Raw genomic sequence first — 24,849 nt, 5'->3', positions numbered from 1 at the left:
CCTCTGTCTGCAGCCCTGAAGATGGTTTTCCGTGCTTTCCCATTTTCACACCAGGCAAATGCTGGGGCTGTACCTTAATTAAGGCCATGGCCGCTTCCTTCCCACTCCTAGCCCTTTCCTGTCTTATCGTCGCCATAAGACCTATCTATGTCAGTGCGACGTAAAGCAACTTAAAAAAAAAAAAAGGCACTCAAACTTAAGGCGGGATTCCACTGAGGCAATATTTGGGCGACAATTGAAGAAACACGGCACGACATGTAGCGTGCGGCTGTGTGGCATGAGACATGTTGCCATCTGTCGAACACTCTCTGGTGCCGCATGCCTCAAAAATATGCTTGTCGCACAGTGTCGCCCGGGATCCAACAGTGTGTGGATCGGTGCTACAATTTCCGTGCGACAAGAGGAAGTGAGCTATTGAAAACACTGCGAATTTAATTGGGGATTATCACAATGCTCCGGAATTGCGAAATGTAACATTGAGTGATTATAAAAACAGTAGAAAAGAAAGCATATGTCAAAACGGCCCCCAGAAAAATATGACTGCAGTGTCCACGAACTGAAGAAAATTTTAAAAATGTGTTCAGCTTTCCACCGAGAGCATAAAAAATTCAGAAAATGAAAACTGGTGTTGCTTCTCCATTGAGAGGAAATCTGTGGTTCGCGTATAATCTATTTACATTTCTTCTTAACATCGATGCTCCAAACGTCAGATTACAGTGAGAAATGTGAGATGAATTAATTTTATGCTACTGTTTTCCCCTAATAAATGAAATAAGTTAACTGCTTGTGAACTTTTGTAAATAAAATTGTGATTTATTCAATGCCCAGCGGGCTGAGTGGCTCAGACGGTTGAGGCGCTGGTCTTCTGAACCCAACTTGGCAGGTTCGGTCCTGGCTTGGTCCGGTGGTATTAGAAGGTGCTCAAATACATCAGCCTCGTGTCGGTGGCACTTAAAGGAATTCCAGCGGGCCTAAATTTCGGCACCTCGGCATCTTCGAAAACCGTAAAAGTAGATAGTGGGACGTAAAGCCATTATTATTAATTATTTATTATTATTATTATTATTATTATTATTATTATTATTATTATTATTATTATTATTATTATTATTATTATTATTATTATTATTCAGTTCCTGGTTTTATCCTTATTAGTACTGGCAATAGTTTGCACTAGAAATAAATAAATTAGAGAACTATTAAAATAGAATTTAATGACATCATAGTACTAACTACAGCAACAACAATAATAAACTTGGCAGGTTCGATTCTAACTCAATCCGGTGGTATTTGAAGGTGTTCTAGTAGACCTACATGAGCCTCGTGTCGGTAACACCTGCTGCACTAAATTCCGGCACCTCGGCGACTCAGAAAACTGTAAAAGTAGTTAGTGGGACTTGAAGCCAATAACATTATTGTACAATAATAATAATAATAATAATAATGATAATAAATTCTACGTATCAGTATATTATGGCATTTCCATGCCTATAGATTTCTCGTAAACACATCGTTTAATAGCATAACAACAAATGGTTCTCTTTTCTACACTGTTAACACACAACAATTAATCTACTTTTTATTCGGATATTCTTCGCCGCTACTCTAATTACGCAGTCTTCCAACACTGTTTCATCATAGTCTTTTTCTTCCTCACTATGTCTACTTATTGCTGGCCCCGTGGTGTAGGGGTAGCGTGGCTGTCTCTTACCCGGAGGCCCCGGGCTCGATTCCCGGCCAGGTCAGGGATTTTTACTTGGGCCTGAGGGCTGGTTCGAGGTTCACTCAGCCTACGTGATTAGAATTGAGGAGCTGTCTGACGGTGAGATAGCGGCCCCGGTCTAGAAATCCAAGAATAACGACCGAGAGGATTCGTCGTGCTGACCACACAACACCTCGTAATCGGCAGGCCATTGGGCTGAGCAGCGGTCGCTTGGTAGGCCAAGGTCCTTCAAGGGCTGTAGTGCCATGATATTTTTGTCTACTTATTGTCATAGTTGCCACGAGTTATCTTTCATTAGCCTAGTATAACTGTATTAGAAATGTGAACTATAAGGGGGTAAAATAATCAAAATAGGGGTAGGATATTCTGCTTAAAACTAATAGGCCTACATTTTAAATTTTAAAATATCATTAAATTCCAGTGAACAAGAAGTTTCTAAATCTTCCCGTACCTCTAGGCATACAAATTCTGGTACACGACCTTCATCTGACAAACTATTCAAAAAAATCATCACTAATGGCTTTCGCCTCTTGAAAACTCCAACGTGGTTTGTTTGACGCCGAGCACTACACCCTTTCTCCCCTGATTGTTATAATGTAAATATTTTTAAAACTTTATATTTTCCTATGAGTGCGGCAATTGATCTCCAGAGCACCACTGCCGAACTCTACTATTTTAATTTTACGCATTGGTGCCGACTTCTTATTCTATAAACCTATATGTTCAACCATCACTATTGTACAACTGTTTCTCATACTTAATTTTTGTAATGTGTATTAATAATCTACTTTTTATTCGGATATTCTTCGCCGCTACTCTAATTACGCAGTCTTCCAACACTGTTTCATCATAGTCTTTTTCTTCCTCACTATGTCTACTTATTGCTGGCCCCGTGGTGTAGGGGTAGCGTGGCTGGTATTGGCAAATTTTTTTTTTTGCTCCGGTAGTGTAGTATGTGTCTGCACCATACCAACAATCTTTGAATTTCCACACCTTTTCAATACATATAAATTTTACAATTTAGGAATTTATTATTGATTCCACTTGAGACATGTTTTGCCCTTCATTGAGGGCATCATCAGTCAAATTATCTTCTCAAGACAAAAATCAGGTACCTGGTTAGTAGTTGACATGCACAAATTAATAGCTTGGATCACTCCGCGCCATGCACATTTCCGGGATGATTCGTGAGATGATAGGTTGAGAAATTTGAAACAAGGAAGTATAGCTGTCACCAGCCGGTCAAAGTCGAGTGAGGAACTGTTGTCTTGGTTGCCTTGATGGAATAACGTTTGTAGTTGGCGACAAGTCTCCACAAGTGACGCATGCTACACCCGGCAATACATGTAGCATACCACATCTTTTGTGCCCGACTGACAACAAGCCGCATGCTACAAAGAGCAACATTTGTTGCCAGCCGCATGCTCCATGTCGCCCCAGTGTTGCGTCAGTGGAATCCCGCCTTTACAAGTGTAGGGGAAAGGTGCTTGCTATCAGCCAGGAGATATGGGTTTCAAATACTGGTATTGGCAAATTTTTTTTTTTGCTCCGGTAGTGTAGTATGTGTCTGCACCATACCAACAATCTTTGAATTTCCACTCCGAATGCTTGTAATGAGTGCATAATTTATTATCACTGGCCCTTCGAAGTACTGCTATAGATGCATAAATATGCTAAATGCCGTGCATAGCGGGGAATAGCCTCACAATATTAAGCATGTTCATGTAAGTGCCAGTCAGTTCCGAGGAAGCGTACCCGCCTGTCAAGGTGAGAACCAGGGTTCGAGTCCTACTCAATGTATTAGGTTTTTTTTTTATTATATAAGAGTGTTCTGTAAACCAAATACATGTGTGTTTCTATTCATTGCAGAATCTGGCAGTGTGTTTTTAATTATATTAGTCCTGAAAAGGACTGTTTTAGACGTGACTTAATATCACGCCCAGTATCCATCGGTTTGAACAACGTGTCAGAATGTAGGATGCTAAAAGGTTTGTTTTGTCACCTTTTCAATACATATAAATTTTACAATTTAGGAATTTATTATTGATTCCACTTGAGACATGTTTTGCCCTTCATTGAGGGCATCATCAGTCAAATTATCTTCTCAAGACAAAAATCAGGTACCTGGTTAGTAGTTGACATGCACAAATTAATACACATTTAATACACATTACAAAAATTAAGTATGAGAAACAGTTGTACAATAGTGATGGTTGAACATATAGGTTTATAGAATAAGAAGTCGGCACCAATGCGTAAAATTAAAATAGTAGAGTTCGGCAGTGGTGCTCTGGAGATCAATTGCCGCACTCATAGGAAAATATAAAGTTTTAAAAATATTTACATTATAACAATCAGGGGAGAAAGGGTGTAGTGCTCGGCGTCAATGTTTGTAACCAAAAATTAATGTCAATGGTTGGTAACTATACAGTATTTACATTGTCCAATTGAACAGTTGAGAATTTTACAATTTATATACATATTTACATAAGAGCAGTTTGGTGGCAAGGATATACAAAAATCCAGTACCAAGTGCGTCCTGATTTTTATCACTTGCAGCGTGTCAGAGTCGATATGGCATTGATTCAACAAGTTTCTGAAAGTATTCCTTGTCGGGGGTGATCTCTTCCCATGCATCTAACATAATGCCTCGCAGAACATCATGTGAAGACGGAAGAGGATGAGACCAGTGTTCCTTTATATAGCGTTTCCACTTCGCCCACACATAAATGGAGTTCAAGCCTGGAGCTTGAGGGACTCAATTTAGCAAATCAATCGAGTTCTGCTCAGAAAACCAGCAAACACAACCATTCATGTGGATTGGGGAGTTGTCTTGCATGAAATGTATTACAATCAATCAATCAATCAATCAATCAGTCAATCAATCAATACTGATCTGCATTTAGGGCAGTCGCCCAGGTGGGAGATTCCCTATCTGTTGTTTTCGTAACCTTTTCTTAAATGATTGCAAAGAAATTGGAAATATCTTGAACATCTCCCTTGGTAAGTTATTCCAATCCCTAACTTCCCTTCCTATAAACAAATATTTTCCCCAATTTGTCTTCTTGAATTCCAACTTTATCTTAATATTACCTACCTCATCTGGACAGCGCGCTCTGACACTCGGGTGCATAATATTGCACAGAATGTCCAAATATTGGTCCAATGTGAGACAGTTATCTCTCTGGTGAATCACTCTGGCCCCATAGGATGATATCCACCCCAAACACAACACAGATATGCGGCTATTGCCTGAACACTTGGCGATATACCTTTTGTCATATCAGGCTCCCCGATCTTAATGTTAATCTTACCAAAGGATCCTTTGTAACAAAAAGAGGAGGAATAGAAAATTCCTGCATCTCCAAAAACCATAAAAGTAAATAATAATAATAATAATAATAATAATAATAATAATAATAATAATAATAATAATAATAATAATTGGTTTTTACATCCCACTAACTACTGCTTGCCGGGATGAGTGACTCAGAGAGTTGAGGCACTGGCCTTCTGACCCCAACTTGGCAGGTTTGATCCTGCCTCAGTCCGATGGTATTTGAAGATGCTCATATATGTCAGCCTCATGTCATAGATTTACAGGCACATAAAGGAACTCCTGGGGACTAAATTCCAGTACGTCGGCATCTCTGTAAATCATAAAATTAGTTAGAGGATGTTAAACCAATAACATTATTAGAAAATTCTGATCTTCCATACATCACGCATTTTAATCTTAGTACGTAGGTTACCTGCCCCAGTACTTGAATGTACTGTCTATCCCAAAACAGGCTGTGGGTGGACGTTTGCATGACACACGATCTATGCGAATTTCCTTGCCGAGTGGAACGACCCTTGTGAATATTGACATGAAAGGACTGGGGAGTTAGATAACTTTCATTTTTTATCTTGGATCATACATATTCTGATAAGTACTGGTACTTGACATACTCTATCATAGTGGTTGAGCTCTTCGATCTGTTCTGTGGAGGTGCGTATAGGAAAGGGGTGTTTGCACATTGAACAGAACACTGCAGAGCAGTCTTTACCATTGCCTTTAGCCAGGTCATTCCAGTACTGGAATTTGGCACTGATGGATAGTGAACGTATAGTAGTACTGTTTATGAAAGATAAGAATCTGTTCTGCTTTACATTTGATCAAGCATTTCATACAATGGCATTACTTTTAACCACAACATCCAACCATACTTTCACTTCAGCTGCGAATCAGACTCCTTTTCTCCACTTACCTGAACTGTCTACATGACCTGTCAAAGACAGGTATAATTGTAGTTACTAAACTCCAAGCTTGCTTGATTTGCTTTTTCCTTTTCCTTTCCATACTTCAGCATGTAATTTCTCACCACGTAACAGATTATGTTGTATGTTTCAGGGCTTCCAATTAATTGTGATACCCAAAGCCGATGGCAGTAAACGGCCTCAAACACCAGGTCCTAATACTTCTAACAGTACAGTCGGTGTCAGTTCTGTAGTAATGACACGGCCTCGTGATATAGAACCTACTGAAGAATACTTCTTGAGCATTGGCCGTGTGTTTCATAAAATAGCGCTAAGTGGATCAGCAATCACTGTTACCCGTTATAGACCAAGGTAAAGTATTCTGGAAAAAAATATATTCATGTTGTGCAATTTGGGATTCTTCTTAAATTATGTTGCATTCATTATTTTGAAAATTGTTTTGGTTAGATGGATGATAAAAGAAGGGATCTACAAGAATGAACATAATACGAGGGCTGTAAATAAAGTAGTGGCAATATTGAAAGAACGCAATATTTAATGAACTGACAAGTACAGTTGCATTACATTCCTTCAATGTAGTCACCTGCAAAGACAAATGTTGAGAAGCCGTGGGAGACCATTGGCAAAGCATTGTCCGTTGATGACAGGGACTGAGCGCCCTACTGCATGAAGTACAGATGCCACAAGGAAATCGGGGCCCTGGGAGGGCTTCCTTCAACTTTGGAAACACGAACTTGTGTCTGATGAGTACAGAAGGTGTTCGAAGTCCTCCCAGTTCCACAGTTGCAATAACAGCTTGACATTGTTTGCTGCATGATAGTGTGCATTGTCGTGAAATACGATAGGGCGATCGTCTCGTAATAAATGTGGACATTTGTGCCGGATAACTGGACGCAGATGACGCTGCAGAAATCAGCAATAGTAGTAACTTTTGATGTTTGTCCGTCAAGCGCAGCATGCATAAGAATAACACACTCATCGTTGTGTGCAACAGTCAGCATAAGCTTCACCCGACTGGGTTCCTGTCAAAATTTCTGTGGATGTGGCAAATCTAGGTGGTGCCATTCATTCGATTGACGCTTTATTTCAGGCTGGTAGACGTGTGCCCATGTCTCATCAATGAAATGTGTCTCCTTCGTTGTGATATCTCCAGGCGGCTGCCAGCCAGTGCATACTGGTGCCATTTCTGTACGTCGGTGAGCTGATGTGGAACCCAACAAGATGCAGTTTTCCTCGTGTTAAGACATTTTGTCAGTATGTGACACACAGTTTTATGACTGTGACCAACCTAAATGGATAATTTCCAGACAGTCCATCGATGGTGTATGGAAGCGAGACCACTCACGATGTCAATCTGATCCTGAGAAATGGACAGCCGATCTGTGCGGTACAAATCTGCAGTCTCATTCCGACCCGTGCAAAACACTTCGACCCATCCTGCAACCGTCCTATATTATAATGCATTCTTGCCACAGGCTTCAAGTAATCCTTGATAACATTCTGATGTATTTTTGCTATGAGCAACCTCGATTTTAATCTACAAACGCTGATCACCTTTTGAAAATATGCTTTAGAGTGGTGTAATCGACACCCTTCACTTCAACGCAACACAGCAACAACATTCCGAACTGGATGCCTGTCAAATGCACACTACACATCGACAACAGTGCCAGCTGACAGCCCCCGTACCTTATTTGTCCATGGCCGATCTGCTGCGAGTGTCAGGACTATGTTGCCACTACTTTATTTACAGCCCTCATATAATTTGCTGATATATTAACAGCTCAAATTATATATATATAAAATATGAAAATAAATGGGAACATGTAATAGGATAAACACAATGACATGTCAGCAATGGAAGAGGGAGTGACAGAAAGAAGAGACAAGGAAGGTGGAAACACAAAAGGACAATGACAATCTCCTCATCTTTAAGTAGAGTGGCACTCTTCTCATCAATTGTAATTCGTCTGTATCCATTTCCTCTCAGCCTCTGAGCTTGTTCCTGCTTCCCTGGGCTTCAACACTCATCGAGGGACGATCTTGACAGATCTTCAGTCTTGATATGGGAAGTGAGATTAAAAAAAAAAAAAACATGTAAACCAGGGAAAAGGGAAGAGACAGAAAGATAAAGATGAATGCGCGCAGTAAAAGGTTCGGAACACAAGAAAAACACCAGAAGAGAAAGGAACCCAGCGGGAGCACGTTAAAGGCGAAAGGATACAAGGACATTTTGACCAGTTGCATGTTATCTACGGACAATAGGGTTCCAGAAATGGACTGACTAGCCCAGAGCCCCAACTGCTATCGTGTTAGACACCTGTGGGATGAACTCGAGTGACAACTTCGCTCCAGACCTGAACAACCTCATCACCAATTACACTTGCTACAGTGCTGTGCTGAAAGAATGGGCTGCCATTCCCTGAGAGACGTTCTGAAACTTGGTAGATTGTCTCCTCCACAGAGTTCTACGATACTGGGCAGTATATCCAAAGAACACGTAGAGGACAGTTTTGAGTACGTGTCCAGATATCTTTGATAAGATAATGTATATTTTGTGACCTTACAGTTGAAATTTGCTGCTGAGCATTTCTACAAGCTATCCATTCTCTCAGAGAAATATCTTTGTAGGTTTTGATGAATTCATTGATAGTTAAAAATTTTTCTGTTATTTTAGATTATGCATAAAGTTCACTCTATGAATAGTAGTATAGATGAAGTTACAAAACTTATATATATATATATACTAGCAAGATACCCGTGCTTCGCTACGGTATTATACTGACATTTATAATTGAATGCTTATTGTTTTAGATATATAATCCGCCGAAATTCGTGATCTGTCTCGTTTTCTGCGAGAATCCACCAAAATTCGTGATCTGACTTGTTTTTTAATAAATTACGGCAAGTTTCCTCCCATTTTTCAATCTTTCTTTCCAGCAATCGATTTCGTACTTCCCGGCTAGGTCCAGGTATTCCACCCGGTCAATTGGGTCCCTAAATCTTTGCCATCTTTTTCCCATAAGCATTTTTAATATGGATTAAATCCTTGATGAGATCCGGCGTGGTGTCGTCTTGGGTGCCTTGGCGGTACTGAACCCGAGGCCGGACTGCATTCTTAGTCATTACCCGTCCATGACCTGTTTCCAGCGTGGTCCGCACATTTGACGACGGTCCAGAACATACTTCCATGCATTATTGACCTTATTATAGAGGTGAACAATTTGATGGTCAATCTCATTCCTATCGTTTATTTCAAATGTGTTTAAATTTTTATTTATATGCCAGGAGAATCTACTGTAATCTAAGAACATTCTCCAAAGGAAAAGATGGCTGTTGAAAACGAACCCACGAAAGATTAAAAATGATCGGTTTATGATCAGAATAAATACATCAAAAATCTACAGACTGTTTCCAGTCATTCAACAGGGTCAGGAATAGAATGAATAAAGCCCCATCTAGCGGCGACAATAGGAATTGTGCCGGCTGAGGAAGCACTCCTCTGGGGCAATGATCGATGAATGACAAATAAAATGAAATATTGGACAGTGTTGCTGGAATGAATGATGACAGGGAAACCCAGAGTATCCTGAGAAAAACCTGTCCCGCCTCCGTTTTATCCAGCACAAATGTGACATGGAGTGACCGGGATTTGAACCACGGAACCCAGCTGTGAGAGGCCGGCGCGCTGCCGCCTGAGCAACGGAGGCTCCTTATAAGTACATTATGAACAGTAAAATCAATTGGTCTCACCTCCTTTTACACCCACCGCCGTCAAATTTTTTACCCCCTCCCCCCAAAAAAAACAGAATAATTAAAAGGAGGCGTGTTACTTTATGTTTAAAGGAGATTCCAAACACCAGTGTTCACGTCTATTACCTTCAGTTTTGAGATATAAGCATCCCCATAAAAATAATTCAATTTCCCCCCCCCCCCCACCGAAGTGAATTTTCCGGCAAAATATACTTGTTTCTTTAATAGTAAAGGATCTTCTAAATACCAATTATCACGACTCTAACTTCTTCAGTTTTTGATGTATGTGTCCTCAAGAAGGGAATTCAACTTCTTTTCACTCCCGCTCCCCAAGATGCCCCCCCCCCCCCCCCCAAAAACGCGTTTTTCTTTGTTATTAAAGGAGATCCAAATACCAATTTCCATGTCTGTAACAATTTTAGTTTTTATTAGATGTGTGTATTCTTATACAATTAAGTCAATTAATTTTTCAATTCTTTCAACTCCCTCCCCGTCATTGGATTTTCCGAGAATATGTGTTTCTTTACTTTTAAAGCAGATTCCAAATATCAAATTTCACGTCTGTAACATCTTCATTTTTGAGATATCAGTAGCCTAATTAAAAGAATTCACCATTTTCAGTCACTTTTACCCCCCCTCCACCGAAGTGGTATGTCCGAAAACTAAAAATACTCATTTCTTCATTTTAATACAGATAAGAAATACCATTTTACTTCTATAACGTATTAAGTTTTTTGAGATATACTGTAGAAATTCTCATTTTAAAATTTCACCCCTTTTTAGTTCCCCTTAAGTGGAGTTTCCAAAAACAAATTACCTATGTTTCTTTACATTTACAGGAGATTCCAAATACCCACTTTTTACGTCTGTAACATTTTACGTTTCTCAGATATTCTGTAGATATAGTCTTTCAACAAATTCACCCCAATTTGTCACTCCTGTTTAACCGCCATTAATTGGATTTTCCAAAAACAAAAAAATACGTATTTCTTATTTTTAAAGGAGATCCCATATACAAATTTTCAGTTCTGTAATATCTTCAGTTTCTGAGATATATGTATCCTCATTAAAGGCATTCAACCCATTATTCGCCCTTTTACACCCCTCCTATTGGGATTTACAGAAAACAAAAAATACGCGTTCCTTTATTCTTAAAGGAGATTCTAAATACTAATTTTTACATCTGTAAACTTTTAAAGTTTTAAGACGTAGGCACACTCATTTTAAAAATTCAACCCCCTTTTCACCCCTCATTATTTGGATTTTCCAAAAATGAAAAAATACCTGTTTCTTTATTTTTAAAGTGGATCCCAAATAGCAATTTTCAGATCTGTAATATCTTCAGGTTCTGAAATATAAGTAGCCTCATTAAAGGCATTCAACCCCTTTTTCACCTTCTTCCACCCTTCCTATTGGGTTAATCCGAAAACAAAAAAATATGTGTTTCTTTATTTTTAAAGGAGATTCTAAATACCAATTTTTACATCTGTTAACTTTAAAAGTTTTGATATATCGATACACTCATTTTAAAAATTTACCCCCTTTTCACCCACCCATTAATTGGATTTTCCAAAAACAAAAAATACGTGTTTCTTTATTTTTAAAGGCGATCCCAAACAACAATTTTCAGGTCTGTAATATCTTCAGTTTCTGAGATATAAGTGTCCTCATTAAAGTCATTCAACCCATTTTTCACCCTTATTCACCCCTCCTATTGGGATTTTCCAAAAACAAAAAAATGCGTGTTTCTTTATTTTTAATGAAGATTCTAAATTCCAGTTTTTACATCTCTAAACTTCAAAAGTTTTGAGATATAGATGCACTAATTTTAAAAATTCACCCCCCTTTTCACCCTCCCATTAATTGGATTTTCCAAAAACAAAAAATTTGTGTTTCTTTATTTTTAAAAGAAAACAAAAGTACCAATTTTCAAGTCTGTAATATCTTTAGTTTCTGAGATATAAGTACCGTTATCCTGATTAAAGGCATTCAACCCCTTTTTTACCCCTCTTATTGGGATTTTCTGAAAACAGAAAAATACATGTTTCCTTATTTTTAAAGAAGATTCTAAATACAAATTTTTACATCTGTAAACTTTTAAAGTTTTGAGATATAGATGCGCTCATTTTAAAAATTCACCCCCTTTTCACCCTCCCATTAATTGGATTTTCAAAAAACCAAAAAATACGTGTTTCTTTATTTTTAGAAGAGATCAAAAGTACCAATATTCAGGTCTGTAATATCTTCAGTTTCTGAGATATAAGTACCGGTATCCTGATTAAAGGCATTCAACCCCTTTTTCACCCTTTTTCACCCCTCCTGTTGGGTTTTTCTGAAACACAAAGATACGTGTTTCCTTATTTTTTAAGAAGATTCTAGGTACCAATTTTTACATCTGTAAACTTTTAAAGATTTGAGATACAGATACACTCATTTTGAAATTTCACCCCCCTTTTCACCCCCTTAGCGAAGGAATTTCCAAAAATCCTCTCTTAGTGAGCACCTACATCTTAATATGAATATATATTCCCAAAATTTCATTTCTTTATGTCCAATAGTTTCGGCTCGGCGATGATGAATCAGTCAGTCAGTCAGTCAGTCAGTCAGTCAGTCAGTCAGTCAGGACAAGTTATTTTATATATATAGATAACAGTACGACGTTGTTATTGTTATTATTGTTTCATGGTAAAAATGAAGTGGCATATGTCTTTTAGTGCCGGGAGTGTCCGGGGACAAGTTCAGCTCGCCAGATGCAGGTCTTTAGATTTGACACCCGTAGGCGACCTGCGCGTCTTGATGAGGATGAAATTATGATGAAGACGACACATACACCCAGCCCCCATGCCATGGAAATTAACCAATTATGGTTAAAATTCCCAACCCTGCTGGGAATCGAACCTGGGACCCCTGTGACCAAAGGCCAGCATGCTAACCATTTAGCCATCGAGCTGGACATTGTTTCATGGTGTGAGTTACTGTAGTTTATGTCCCAGTTCGTGAACCATGGGCAGCGTCACACTGGCTTTATAAGTGGTCCTGAGGGTCAGGAATAGGAGTGGCCATATTCTGAGTCTTGGCTCTCCTTGTGCTCATGGAGACTGTGTGTAGGTAGGGTAGCATCCTGCTTCACAGGAAGTTTATCGAGCACACTCAAAAAGTTTTAAGCAAGCCTCGGACCTATGGGAGGAACAGGGTCCCACTTCCATTTGACAGGCCAGGGACTCCTTGGAAAGAACTTGGTGAACAAAATGGAATTCTATCGGGAGCTATCAATATTAATGGGGTTTATGGAAGAAAGAAAAAGTGGTGGAATTATCAAAGAGGATGCATCTGGATGTGTTAGGATTTAATGTTGTCCGGGTAAGAGTGGGTTCTTAAGAAGGTGCTTATAACAGGTGTCAAAAGAGTAAGGTCAGAGTATAGGGTGGGATTGTTCATTAGAAAATCGAGAGCATGCAACAGATTCTCTTAGACACGTAAATGAACAAATGATGTGGATAGATTTAGTGGTTGGAGGAATTAGGACGAGAATCACCTTTGTGTATTCACCATGTGAGGAAGCAGATGAGGATGATGTAGACAAATTTTATGAAGCACTGAGTGATATAATAGTGGGGGTCAACTGCAAGTATAAGATAGAGTTAATGGGGGATTTCAGTGTGAGAATTGAAAAGAGAACTGAAGGATATGAGTAGGTGATGGGTAAATATGGGGAATATATGGAAGCCAATGGGAATAGGAAGTGTTTGTTGGACTTCTGTGCGAGTATAAGTGTAGGAGTTACGAATTTGTTCTTCAAACATAAGACTGTTCACCGCTACACATTGGTGATTAAGAGGCAGCAGATCCATAATAGATTACATCATAACCTACTTTGAATTCACAAAATCTGTTAGGAATGTGCGATTATTCCAGGGATTTTCAATGTGCAGACCACCATCTGGTCTGCAGTGAATTAAGTATCATTAGGCCTTGGATAGCTAAAGTGAAGTCTGTCTGCAGATGGATAAGGGTGAAGAATTTCCTGGATGAAGAAATTAGAGGGAGGTACATGAATATCATTATGCATGTTGAGTATTCAGTCCGAAGGCTGGTTTGATCCTCCACAGCTCCGCGAACAGCTGTCACAGATGGCCTAGGAGTCACAGAAGAGGCGTACTAGGGAATTTTTTTTTTTTTTTTTTTTTCCAATTTGCTTTACGTCGCACCGACACAAATAGATCTTATGGCAACGATGGGATAGGAAAGGGTTAGGAGCAGGAAGGAAGTGGCCGTGGCCTTAATTAAGGTACACCCCCAGCATTTACCTGGTGTGAAAATGGGAAACCACAGAAACCATCTCCAGGGCTGCCGATAGTGGGGTTCGAACCCACTATCTCCCGAATCCAAGCTCGCAGCTGCGCTACCCTAACGCACGGCCACTTGCTCACTACTAGGGAAATGAGGAGTGAGGCAGTTTCCTGTTACTTTCCTCATTGAGCCAGAAGTTGCTGTTACATATCAGTCTGCCAAGCCCACTGAAATGTATGGACCAGTCGACCCTATGATTGACATTTTCACACCATTCATAGCAGGGAATGGCATTACTAGCATCGCTCATACCTCAGTCATTTTCATATTGTCAAAGCCAAGGATGAGACTGAAGCAGGTCAATGAAAGTAACAAATTTGTTTTAGCGCACACCAGAATACATAGTGCACTGTAAACACTAAGTCTCACCAGCAAAGCCATGGATATTATTAGCGAAAAGTTAAAATAAAAGTAGTAAGCAGGTTCAGGATATAGGAAGAGAGAATGGGTGGCCTACAGGGATCTTGTAGTAGAAACCGCAAGGGAAAACCTAGGAATGACTTACTTGACTTAATTCCTCTCATTCCCACTGGAACATAGGACATCCGTGAAACGTCTTCATTGTGTTCTTCGACTTACCAATGCTTTAACTTCCTTCCAAGTCTTCCCTACTTCAAGAGCCTCCTCCTCAACAGTCCTCCTCCAGGTCTTCCTAGGACGATCTCTCCTCCATGCCCCTTGCAGATTCCATTCGAATGCTGTGCGTTCTATAGATCCTGCTGGCTTTTTCAAAATATGACCTATCCATTTCCTCCTTGATTTCCACTGCGACTGGAACTTGATTTGCTGTTCTCCATATCTTGTCATTGGATATAATTTCAGGCCATCTCATGTTTATGATGCGTCGTAAGCAACGGTTTATAAATGCCTGGAAGAGATTAGTGATAGCTCGTGTAACCTTCCAAGTTTCACAAGCATATAAAAGGACTGATTTAACATTTGTATTGAACATTTTTATTTTTGTCTTCCTTGAAATGTTGTTATTCTTCCACACTGCATACAGCTACATGAAGGCTCCATTTGTTTTCCTTATTCTAGCTCTCACATCCTCTGCCACCCCTCCTTCTCTTGTCACTACACTTCCCAAGTAGGTAAATGTTTTAACCTCTTCAATCTCTTCTCTTGCCGCAAACAATCTTCATCAATTTTAGCATTTACTCTCATTTCCTTGGTATTAACAACATTTATATTGAGTCCTGCAGCCTCTGCTTCCTTCTATAATCCTTCTAACTTGTGTTTCATAGCACTAATTCTTGAAGGCAAAAGACAAATATCAACTGCAGATTCAAAATCTTCCAGTCTTTCCCCCATTCCCCATTGTATTCTTCTTTTCCTTCTACCCAACACTTTTTTCATTACATTATTATTTGCACCACTAAGGAGATTGTTAGTGGAAGAATGCATACCCTTCAAACTCCACTTGTGACATTCTCATAATCTGTGAGCTTTCCCTCATGTACTACTTTGTATCTGTATCCTTCATGAGATTCAAGATCTTATGTGGTATTCCATATTTCACCAAGGTCTTCCACATTATGGTCCTATTTACTGAATCAAATGCTCTTTCGAAGTCTGTGAATGTCAAGTAAAATATGGCCTGCCATTCATTACTATGCTCTACAATTATTCTTAGCGTATTTATTAGATTAACACAGCGGTGCTGTCTACGGAAACCAGTTTGTTCCTTGGGATGATGCTGCTGAATTGAGTCCTTTATCTGTTTAGAATTATTCTAGAGAGAATTTTACTTGGTATGCTCAGTAGTGTTATTCCTCTCCAATTCTTACACAGTGTGGTGTCACCATTTTTGGGAAGTTTCACAATCAAGCCCTCTTTCCAATCAGATGGAATTCTCTGTTCCTTCCATATTTTCCCCAATAATGGTAGGAGCATATTAATGGTGCCCTCTTCATCCACGTTTAGTATTTCTGGATCTATATTATCGACACCTGCTGCTTTACCATTCTTTAATATTGTTTCAATGCTAACCTAACTTCATGCCTTCTTGGGGGATCTAGCTTTATTTTTCTTATGTGCGGCCAGTATCCAGTATTCGGGAGATAGTAGGTTCGAACCCCACTGTCGGCAGCCCTGAAAATGGTTTTCCATGGTTTCCCATTTTCACACCAGGCAAATGCTGGGGCTGTAACTTAATTAAGGCCACGGCCGCTTCCTTCCCTCTCCTAGCCCTTCCCTGTCCCATCGTCGCTATAGGACCTATCTGTGTCGGTGCGACGTTAAGCCACTAGCAAAAAAAAAGAAAAGCAAGCTTTATTTTTGAGTCTTCACTATCTAAGCTTTTTTTACTTGTATTTCCTGCTCATTTCCATCATCTTTGTTTAAAATTTCTGAAAAATACTCTTGCCATCTTCTCAATTGTTCTTCTTGTGATAACAATATATTTCCTTTTTTATCCCTCACTGGTTTACTCTTCCTGTAACCTCCTCTTGACAACTTCCTTGTAATATTATAGAGTTGTTTCATATCACCGTTCTTCTCAGCTTCCTCTGCAATTTGTGCCTGCTGGTCAATCCGTCTTCTTTTATCACTTCTCACACTCCTGTTAACCATTTTGTCAATTTCCAAATATTTCCTTTGGGCTTCTGCTGTCTTGTTCTGCTTTGATTTACTATAGCTTTGCCTCTTTTCCTTTTTCAATTAAGTCCCATGTTTCCTCAGACATCCAGTCTTTCTGTTGATAGCTCCTATAACCAATTACTTTTTCACACATTTGTATATAAGTTTTCTTAACATTTTCCCAAGTTCTTTCCACACTCAACTCTTCCTCTTCTTTGAGATTTTAAAGGACTTCAAACATTTTTCAACTCCAGAATAAATTTTTTCCTCCTCTTTTCACTGTTTAACCTTTGTATGTTGAACCTCTTTTTTCTAGTTGCAAATTTCTTCGATGCAGCCTTTATTTTCAATTTAAACTCAGCTGCTACTACTAGATGATGATCACTACCAAAATCAGCTCCTCTTCTGTTCCTCACATATGTCAATGACCTCCTAAATTTCGTACTAATAGCTACATGGTCGATCTGGTTTTCTATTTTGTGATCTGGTGATACCCATGTAAACTTATGACACCTTTTGTGAGGAAAGATTGTCCCTCCAATCACCATTTCCTGGCTGGCACATAAATTTACAAATCTCTCTCCATTATCATTCATTTCATCTAATCCATGTTACCCTATCACGTGCTCTAGTCCCTCATAATTTGATCCAATTTTCGCATTCATATCACCCATAATAATAGCAATATCTCTTTTATTTATATTCTTCATAGTTTCTTTCAATTGATGATAAAATTGATCTTTCATGTCAGCATCAGATACTTCTGCTGGTGCATAACAAACTACTATTGTTACATTTCGAATTTTACCCTGAAATCTAGCTGTCATCATTCTATCTGAGATGGGACTCCATCCAAATAAACTGTTCTTGGATGTCCTATTTAGCAATATACCCACTCCATTTCTCCATTCAGCATCCTCCCCAGACTGTCCAGAATAAATAAATTTGTTCCGATTTTGCATCATAATCTCTCCAAAATTGCACCACCTCACTTCACTTAAGCCAAGAATTTCCAAGCCATAATTTTGCATCTCTTTCTCAACCTGCTTTAGTTTACCTTTCTCTGCCAAAGCTCTAACATTCCAACAACCAGTGCTCATTTTCTGTTTCGGGCCAAAGTTCGTCATCGAGGTATCCTTCCGGTTTAGTTTCACTTCAGTTTCCTTAATAAATGGATTTAAGATGTGCTAGTTATTAGCCCACAGCACCCGAGCTGGGTGGTGGGGCTGCCACCTGAGCCTCCAAGCCTGCCATTTTCTGTAGGTGTTGTCTCCCTTATTAGCCTTTGAAAATCCCTCTTCACCACAAGGCAGTGGTTTCCCCCTATTTTTTTAATCCCACAGGAAGAGGGTTGCCTCTTCTGCCAGATTTGCCATTCCAAAGGTCTCCTTCTGCAACGCATCTGCCATTGAGGACTTCACCAGGGCCCCATTATCCGTCACTTTTTAGGGTTCCTGAAGGGCCTTTACAGTTACCGTAGCGGTCCTGGGGCACACACAGTCCCCGCTGTACATCACCCCTACAGTCAATCCCCTTCTTCATGCCGTTGCCCTCCTCCCACGACGTGGACGAGGGGTTGGACTTATGGGAGGCAAAACCTAGGAATAGCTGTATGTAAAGATATTGTAGGAATGGTTAGGGAATTGTACGTAGTTGAAAGAAACAGAGAGAAACAAATAATTGTCGAGTCATAGAAGAAATCCTGGAAGATTAAGGAAATAATCTTGAAAGGCTTGGTTCAAGCAGTAGGGAAACCTTTCTGGATTGTTATAAAGAATCTTAGAAAGGGAGTATTTTGGGTAAATCAGGTGAACTCATAGTTGATCCCAGGAAATCACTGTACAAATGGAACTAATATTTCGAAAATACTCTCAGTGTAAAAAGAAATAACGCTGTTGAAATTCCAAACAATTGAGTTCTTGGCCAGGAGAACAGCGATAGCAGTGAAATTATGCTTGAGGAAGTGGAAATAAACTACATTGTTACAAAGCAGTGGGAATAGATAAATTAGATTTGCAATGTTGAAGTATAGGGGGAAGGCAGGAATGAAATGGCTTCATAGAGTAATAGGATTAACTTGGTATGTTGGTAAGGTACCTTCTTATTGGAGGAAAGCAGTAATTGCTGGATTACAACAACTACCGAGGGATTCCATTGATCAAGTTGTTCCATGGCATTTTAGAGACGACAGTTGATCAGTGGTGGAGAGTAAGTTAGCAGAAAACCAGAGCAGTTTTAGACCACCGAGGGACTCTCATGAGGAGATTCTCAGTATGTTTCATGTAATCAAAAAATTCTAATAGAGGAATAGACTGTTATATTCATTTCGTAGATCTAGAAAAGGCATAAGACTGAGTTCTGTACTGAGGAATTATGGGATTGCAGGTAAGTTTTTATGGGCAATCAAATGCATTTATGTTTATAATTTCAGTTAGAATTGATGGTAGATTGAGTTCTTTGTTCAAGCTGGTTACAAAGGTTGTGAAAAAGGCTGTATTCATTTGCCTTTGTTGTTCATACTTTTCATGGATCATTTACTCAAACATATAAAATGGCACGGAGGGTTTTAGTTAGGTGGAAATGTGGTAAGTAGTTCAGCCTATGCTGATGACTTTGTCTTATTGGCAGACTGAGCTGAAGGCCTTCAGTTTCATACTTAGAACTTGAAAAGAGGTGGAGTCTTCTTCTTCCACTTCTTTTTTCCCCTCTCGAATAATTATATTTTGGGTTGGGTTGCTGATAAACGGCTTCCATCTACTTCTATCCTTCCACCTCTCTCGTTCAAACACCTCTTCCACATCTCTCACTCTTCTTCCCAGGTCTACCTTAACCTGTTCTAACCATCTTTGGTTTTAGGTCTTCCCCTGGGTCTTGGCCCTTTTAGTTTCATTTCAAACCCATGTCTTAGCATTCTGCATTCCTCCATTCTCAGCAGGTACCCAAACCATCTCAGGATATTCTATCATTTCACTGAGACTGTATTTATCTGAGCCTCTTTCTTAAACCTGCATTCCTTACAAGATCCCTTCTTGTTTTTCTCAGCACACTTCACAGGAACTTAATTTCACTTGCCAGTACTTTGCTTTCCTGGGCCATATTTCTGCTCCATATATCAGGATTGGTACAAAGCAGCTGTTGTAAAGGGTTTCTTTTGCATTCCAATGGCACATCATTATTTCACATCAGCCTTCTTATGCTGTGAAAGGACCCTCCACCTAACTGCACTTTGCTATTGATCTCTGGCTTATTATCCTGTCTTCTGATATCTCATGTCCTAATTATTCTAATTATTCTTTACTACCTCCATTGGCTGGCAGTTCACTTTCACACAGCTTCTTTCATTCTTCTCTTTACTAGTTACTACAACTGTCTTACATTTCTCTCTACTAACTTTCATTCACCAATCTTCATTTCATTCACACCACACATGAATTTGGTCTTGTCCTTGTTTCTCATTGTCCCCCATCAATACTACAAAGTCAGGAAACATCCATGCTCTTGTTGTTTTTCTTCTATAATCTTTGTTCTGATTTGCTTGTGTATTTTACCCATGGCACGTACAAAACGGGTCACAGAACACTACTTTGCCTTAGCAAATCATGAGAATCCTTTGCTAATTTGTTGTGGGTTTGAATTGAAAATGAGCATTTCTAAGGCTAAAGTGATGTCAGTGGGGAAGAAACTTAAGAGGATTTAATTTTAGGTCAGGAATACAACATTTGAACAGGTAGAGCATTTCAAGTATTTGGGATTTTCACTCTTCCAGGATAGTAATGTAGTAAGCAAAATTGAATCAGTCAGTCAGTCAGTCTGTCAATCAAACAATCTCTCAGTCATTACTAAACTGCATTTAGGGCTGTCACCCCAGTGGCATATTCCCTATCAGTTGTTTACCTATACTTTTCTTAACTGATTTCAAAGAATTTGGAAATTTATCGAACATCTCCCTTGATAAATTATTCCAATCCAATCCTATCCCATCCCTAATTCCTCTTCCTATAAACATTTATATACTGCGATTTGTTCTCTTGAATTCCAGCTTTACTTTCATATTATGATCATTCCTACTTTTAAAAACTCCGTTAAAGCTTATTCATCTACTAATATCATTCCATCCCATATCTCTGCCAACAGCTTGGAAAATACTGCTTATAATACCAATATAATGGTCCGTTATTGGACATTATAAATTTTCCAGCTAACTCATTCTTGTTTGCCAGTGTTTCGCCCCAGTGTGCTAAGTTCGGCTCATCAGTTGGTAAATGGCACACCTACCAAGACGCATGGCTAGTGCATACCGTGAAGGCCACTGCATAGGCTATTTGGAGCCACCAGCAGTGCCAATGCACTGTGAGAGACTTTGTCTCATTTCCTAAAATTCATGCCTGCCTGGCCATAAGATAATATAGATGTTGATTCCCATAGGGAACCTGAAATATATGTATATATGTATATATGGTATTACCTTATAGTCGTACTTTTACAACTTTTCTTTCTATTGCATTTATTTATAACTACTACGAAAATAGCTTTGTGATCACTTATACAGTCTGTCACTTTAGTTTCCCTATATAGCTCATCTTGTTTTATCAGCACTGTACCATGCGATAACATTATATGTATATTTAAAAAAAATGATAAACAAGCAAAGGAAGGATAAACAAAATACACTAAAAAGGATGACTAATATGAATAGACTGACAGCAGGATATGTGCAAGATGCTGGACGGCTCTGCCGGGACTGTAATTAGGTGGTGCATACATTCTTGAATAAGACAATCAGGGTCCTTAAAATATCATTTATTAAAAATATCTCTTTAGGTTCATTTAGATAATGATCTTAACCTTCAAAATTGATTTTTAAAACACATAGCTTAACCATATAAATAGACATTTACACAGTGTTCATGGATACTTGCCAAATTATTTGAAGATAGATTTATTTATTTATTTATTTATTTATTTATTTATTTATTTATTTATTTATTAATTTATTTATTTATTTATTTATTTATTTATTTATTGGTTTGTTTGTTTGTTTGTTTGTTTGTTTGCTTGTTTGCTTGTTTGTTTGTTTATTTATTTATTTATTTATTTATTTATTTATTTATTTATTTATTTATTTATTTATTTATTTATTTATTTATTTATTTATTTATTTATTTAGCACAAAATACAACTACACTGAGCTCATTTCACTTGTACTGTCAACAGACTAATTAACTAAATAATGTAAACTTTCATAATAAAATATAAGAAACATAACAAACGATAATAATATCAGGTAAATATAAGAAACATAACAAACGATAATAATATCAGGTACACAGCCTACTAATAACTGTCCAAATCAAAAACTATGAGAATATCCATGCTCTTAGCCAAGTCGCAGTGGTCAAGATGGTGAAATAACCACTTCACATCAACTTATCCTTAAGAGATTATTTACACCCGTCTGGAATATACTTCTACTTGATGCTATATCAAGCTCTTGTCTCCTATCAATAGTGTTAAAGAGAGTTGGGAGGCAGATTAGAAAACATCGTTGAAGTATTGAGTGCTGAGGTTGGGGAATGTGGACAAGCTCCTTGACTCTGGTGGAGCGGAAAAGAACACGGACAGAAAAGGGAGATAAGATGTTCCAAGTGGTAATGCCTATTTAAGATTTCGCGGAGGAAACTCAGGTCAGCTACATGTCGCCTGATGTGCAGCAGTGACACATTTATTGCCCTTAATATCTGCTGCATAGAGAGATTTCTGAGCTTGGTGTTTTATTCCCTACAACTGCTACAAAGAAGGACACTGTTCTGTCTAACTGGTTAATATTGGAGCAGGAGGCTGTTGTCCAAAGCAGAGAGCAGTAGTTCAAGAGAGATTGAATGATCATGAGGAAGAAGTGGTGAAGAGCAGTGGGATCAGAAATTTCTGTGAAGCTGTAGAGAATGCCTGGTAATTTCATAGCCTTGGTAGTATATGTTTCTACGTGGTTCTTGAATTATAATTTCGTATTGAATATTACACCTAAATTATGCTGTTGCATAACTACGGCGATGGGCTTGTTGAGTAGGTAATATTAAGTAGGTAGAGGAGATTTATGTAGGGTTATAGTCATGTGGCTGCATTTTTTGGATTGTGAATGTGTTTCCAAGTACGGCACCAGATCAAGAAGACATTGAGTGAGGACTGTAGAAGAGTTGCATCTGCTGAATTCTTGATCTCCTTAATATCTTGCAGTCATCAACAAAAAGTAGGGTATTTACTGATTTGTTGAGTTTGGATGACATATCATCCATAAACAAAGAGAATAGCAAAGGGCCTTGTGGGACACTGGAGATAACTGAAAACCATGAGGATGATATGCCTGATATTACCACCCTCTGCCAACAGTTATCTAGAAAGCCAGCAAGAAGGGTCAGAAGATTTCCATGTATATTAAATCGTTTGGGGGCAGAGTGTGGTCTACAGAATCAAAAGCTTTCAAAATGTCTATGTAGCGGGTATCCAGCTGTCAATTAGCTGGAATGCCATGTGATGTAAAACTATGCAGAATGGCCAAGTTTTTTAGACAAGAGCCTCTAAATTTAAATTTTGTGTGGCTATTTCTAGCTGAGTTGCAGCCCCTGTTAGGCAGACCCCACGATGAGGGTGGGTGGTATCTGCCATGTGTAGGTAACTGCGTTTTATTGTGGTGGACGATAGTGTTATATGTGGTGTGTGTGTTGCAGGGATGTTGGGGACAGCACAAACACCCAGCCCCTGAGCCATTGGAATTAACCAATGAAGGTTAAAATCCCCAACCCGACCAGGAATCGAACCCGGAACCCTCTGAAACGAAGGCCAGTACACTGACCGCTCAGCCAACGAGTCGGACAGGAAACCATGCTGATTGGTTGAGATATAGGGCGAGGTGAATGCGAGGAGATGTTTGTGTATAATTTTTTCAAAGATATAGGATAGTGTGGGGAGAATAGAAATTGGTCAGTAAGATGAAACATTAAATTTATTGCCTGGTTTGAGTAGTGGGGACAATTTTTACCTGTTTCCAGGTCATAGGAAAGTAGCCTGTGTTGAAACATCTGTTAAATAATTTAGAGAGAGGGATGTAAAGGATTCTGGCAGTACTTTTTGAGAAAAGAGGACCTATAGTGTTGGGAATGTTAGCTTTATTGGTAAGAAGAGTTTCAAGAAGGTTATGAACTTCACTTGGTGTGGTAGTTATGCTTGATAGGGTTCCGTTCGAAACTGTACCTACGGGAAGAAGCGGTTGTGTATGTGAGGGAGGAGAGAAGTTGGAGAATAAATACCTGTTCTACAATTGATTGCAATTGACGGCTTCTGCTGTTATATCTTTGTGCTTCACGCTGACAGGAATCTGCTCCATCCTCCTCCTTGTGTTGATGAGACTCCAGTAGTACTTGGGACTGCTCCAGATGTTTTCAGTGACTGTGTCTACATGTGTCTCGTATTCTTCTGACAATAAGTCTCGTGTGGCGGCAGATGTTAACGAAGGTATTGTGTGTGGGTTAGGAAAGTCTTTCTAGAGGTGCCAAGCTCTCTTCTTCTTCTTCTTCTTCTTCTTCTTCTTCTTCTTCTTCTCCTTGTTGTTGTTGTTGTTGTTGTTGTTGTTGTTGTTGTTGTTGTTGATGTTGTTGTTGTTGTTGTTGTTGTTGTTGTTGTTGTTGTTGTTGTTGTTGTTGTTGTTGTTGTTGTTGTTGTTGTTGTTGTTGTTGTTGTTGTTGTTGTTGTTGTTGTTGTTGTATATAATTCACTGGGGCCACCAAGGACCACGTTAAGTCTTGTTGCATTTGACACTGAACTTGGCCTACTTTAGAGCCCAAATTTCCCTCATTCTTTGTGAGTGGGCCTGCTTACGCTCCTCTGTTCAAGGGGCACCGTGTCTTCTCTTCGGTTGCTAGTCTCGGTTTAGCCCGTTCATCAATATTTTCTTGCGGAAGAGATCTCTGTTAAGGGCATCTTCAGCTGAGATATGTAGCATTTGCAGGTCTTCTTTGGTATTTCTAAACCAGGGAATTGTGGTTTTGGGGTTTGAATCAAAAAAGTGAAAGATTTCTTTAGTTAACTTTCTTCCGTCCATTATTTTCAAATGACCGTAAAATCGTGCCTGTCTTTTTCTGATTGTGTCGGTAATTTTCTCTATTTTGCTGTAGACTTCCTTGTTGGATCTT

At 39.0% G+C, this 24,849-nt stretch overlaps 1 protein-coding gene across 3 annotated transcripts in view; it reads left to right on the top strand.

Annotated features, from left to right (window-relative positions):
• The window catches only part of Iml1 (GATOR complex protein Iml1), a 724,094-nt gene that overhangs the window by 466,987 nt on the left and 232,258 nt on the right, over positions 1-24,849 (top strand). For all 3 annotated transcript variants that reach the window (XM_067141784.2, XM_067141783.2, XM_067141785.2), the window contains one exon: positions 6,117-6,334. In XM_067141784.2, the coding sequence (XP_066997885.1) occupies positions 6,117-6,334 (218 nt within the window). The remainder of the gene's footprint in view (positions 1-6,116; positions 6,335-24,849) is intronic.

This window comes from Anabrus simplex, chromosome 2 (genome assembly GCF_040414725.1).
Source record: "Anabrus simplex isolate iqAnaSimp1 chromosome 2, ASM4041472v1, whole genome shotgun sequence".
In the NCBI taxonomy this organism is placed as follows: domain Eukaryota; kingdom Metazoa; phylum Arthropoda; class Insecta; order Orthoptera; family Tettigoniidae; genus Anabrus; species Anabrus simplex.
The sequence above is the reverse complement of the archived record's forward strand: the minus strand, read 5'-3'. Positions and strand labels throughout refer to the sequence as shown.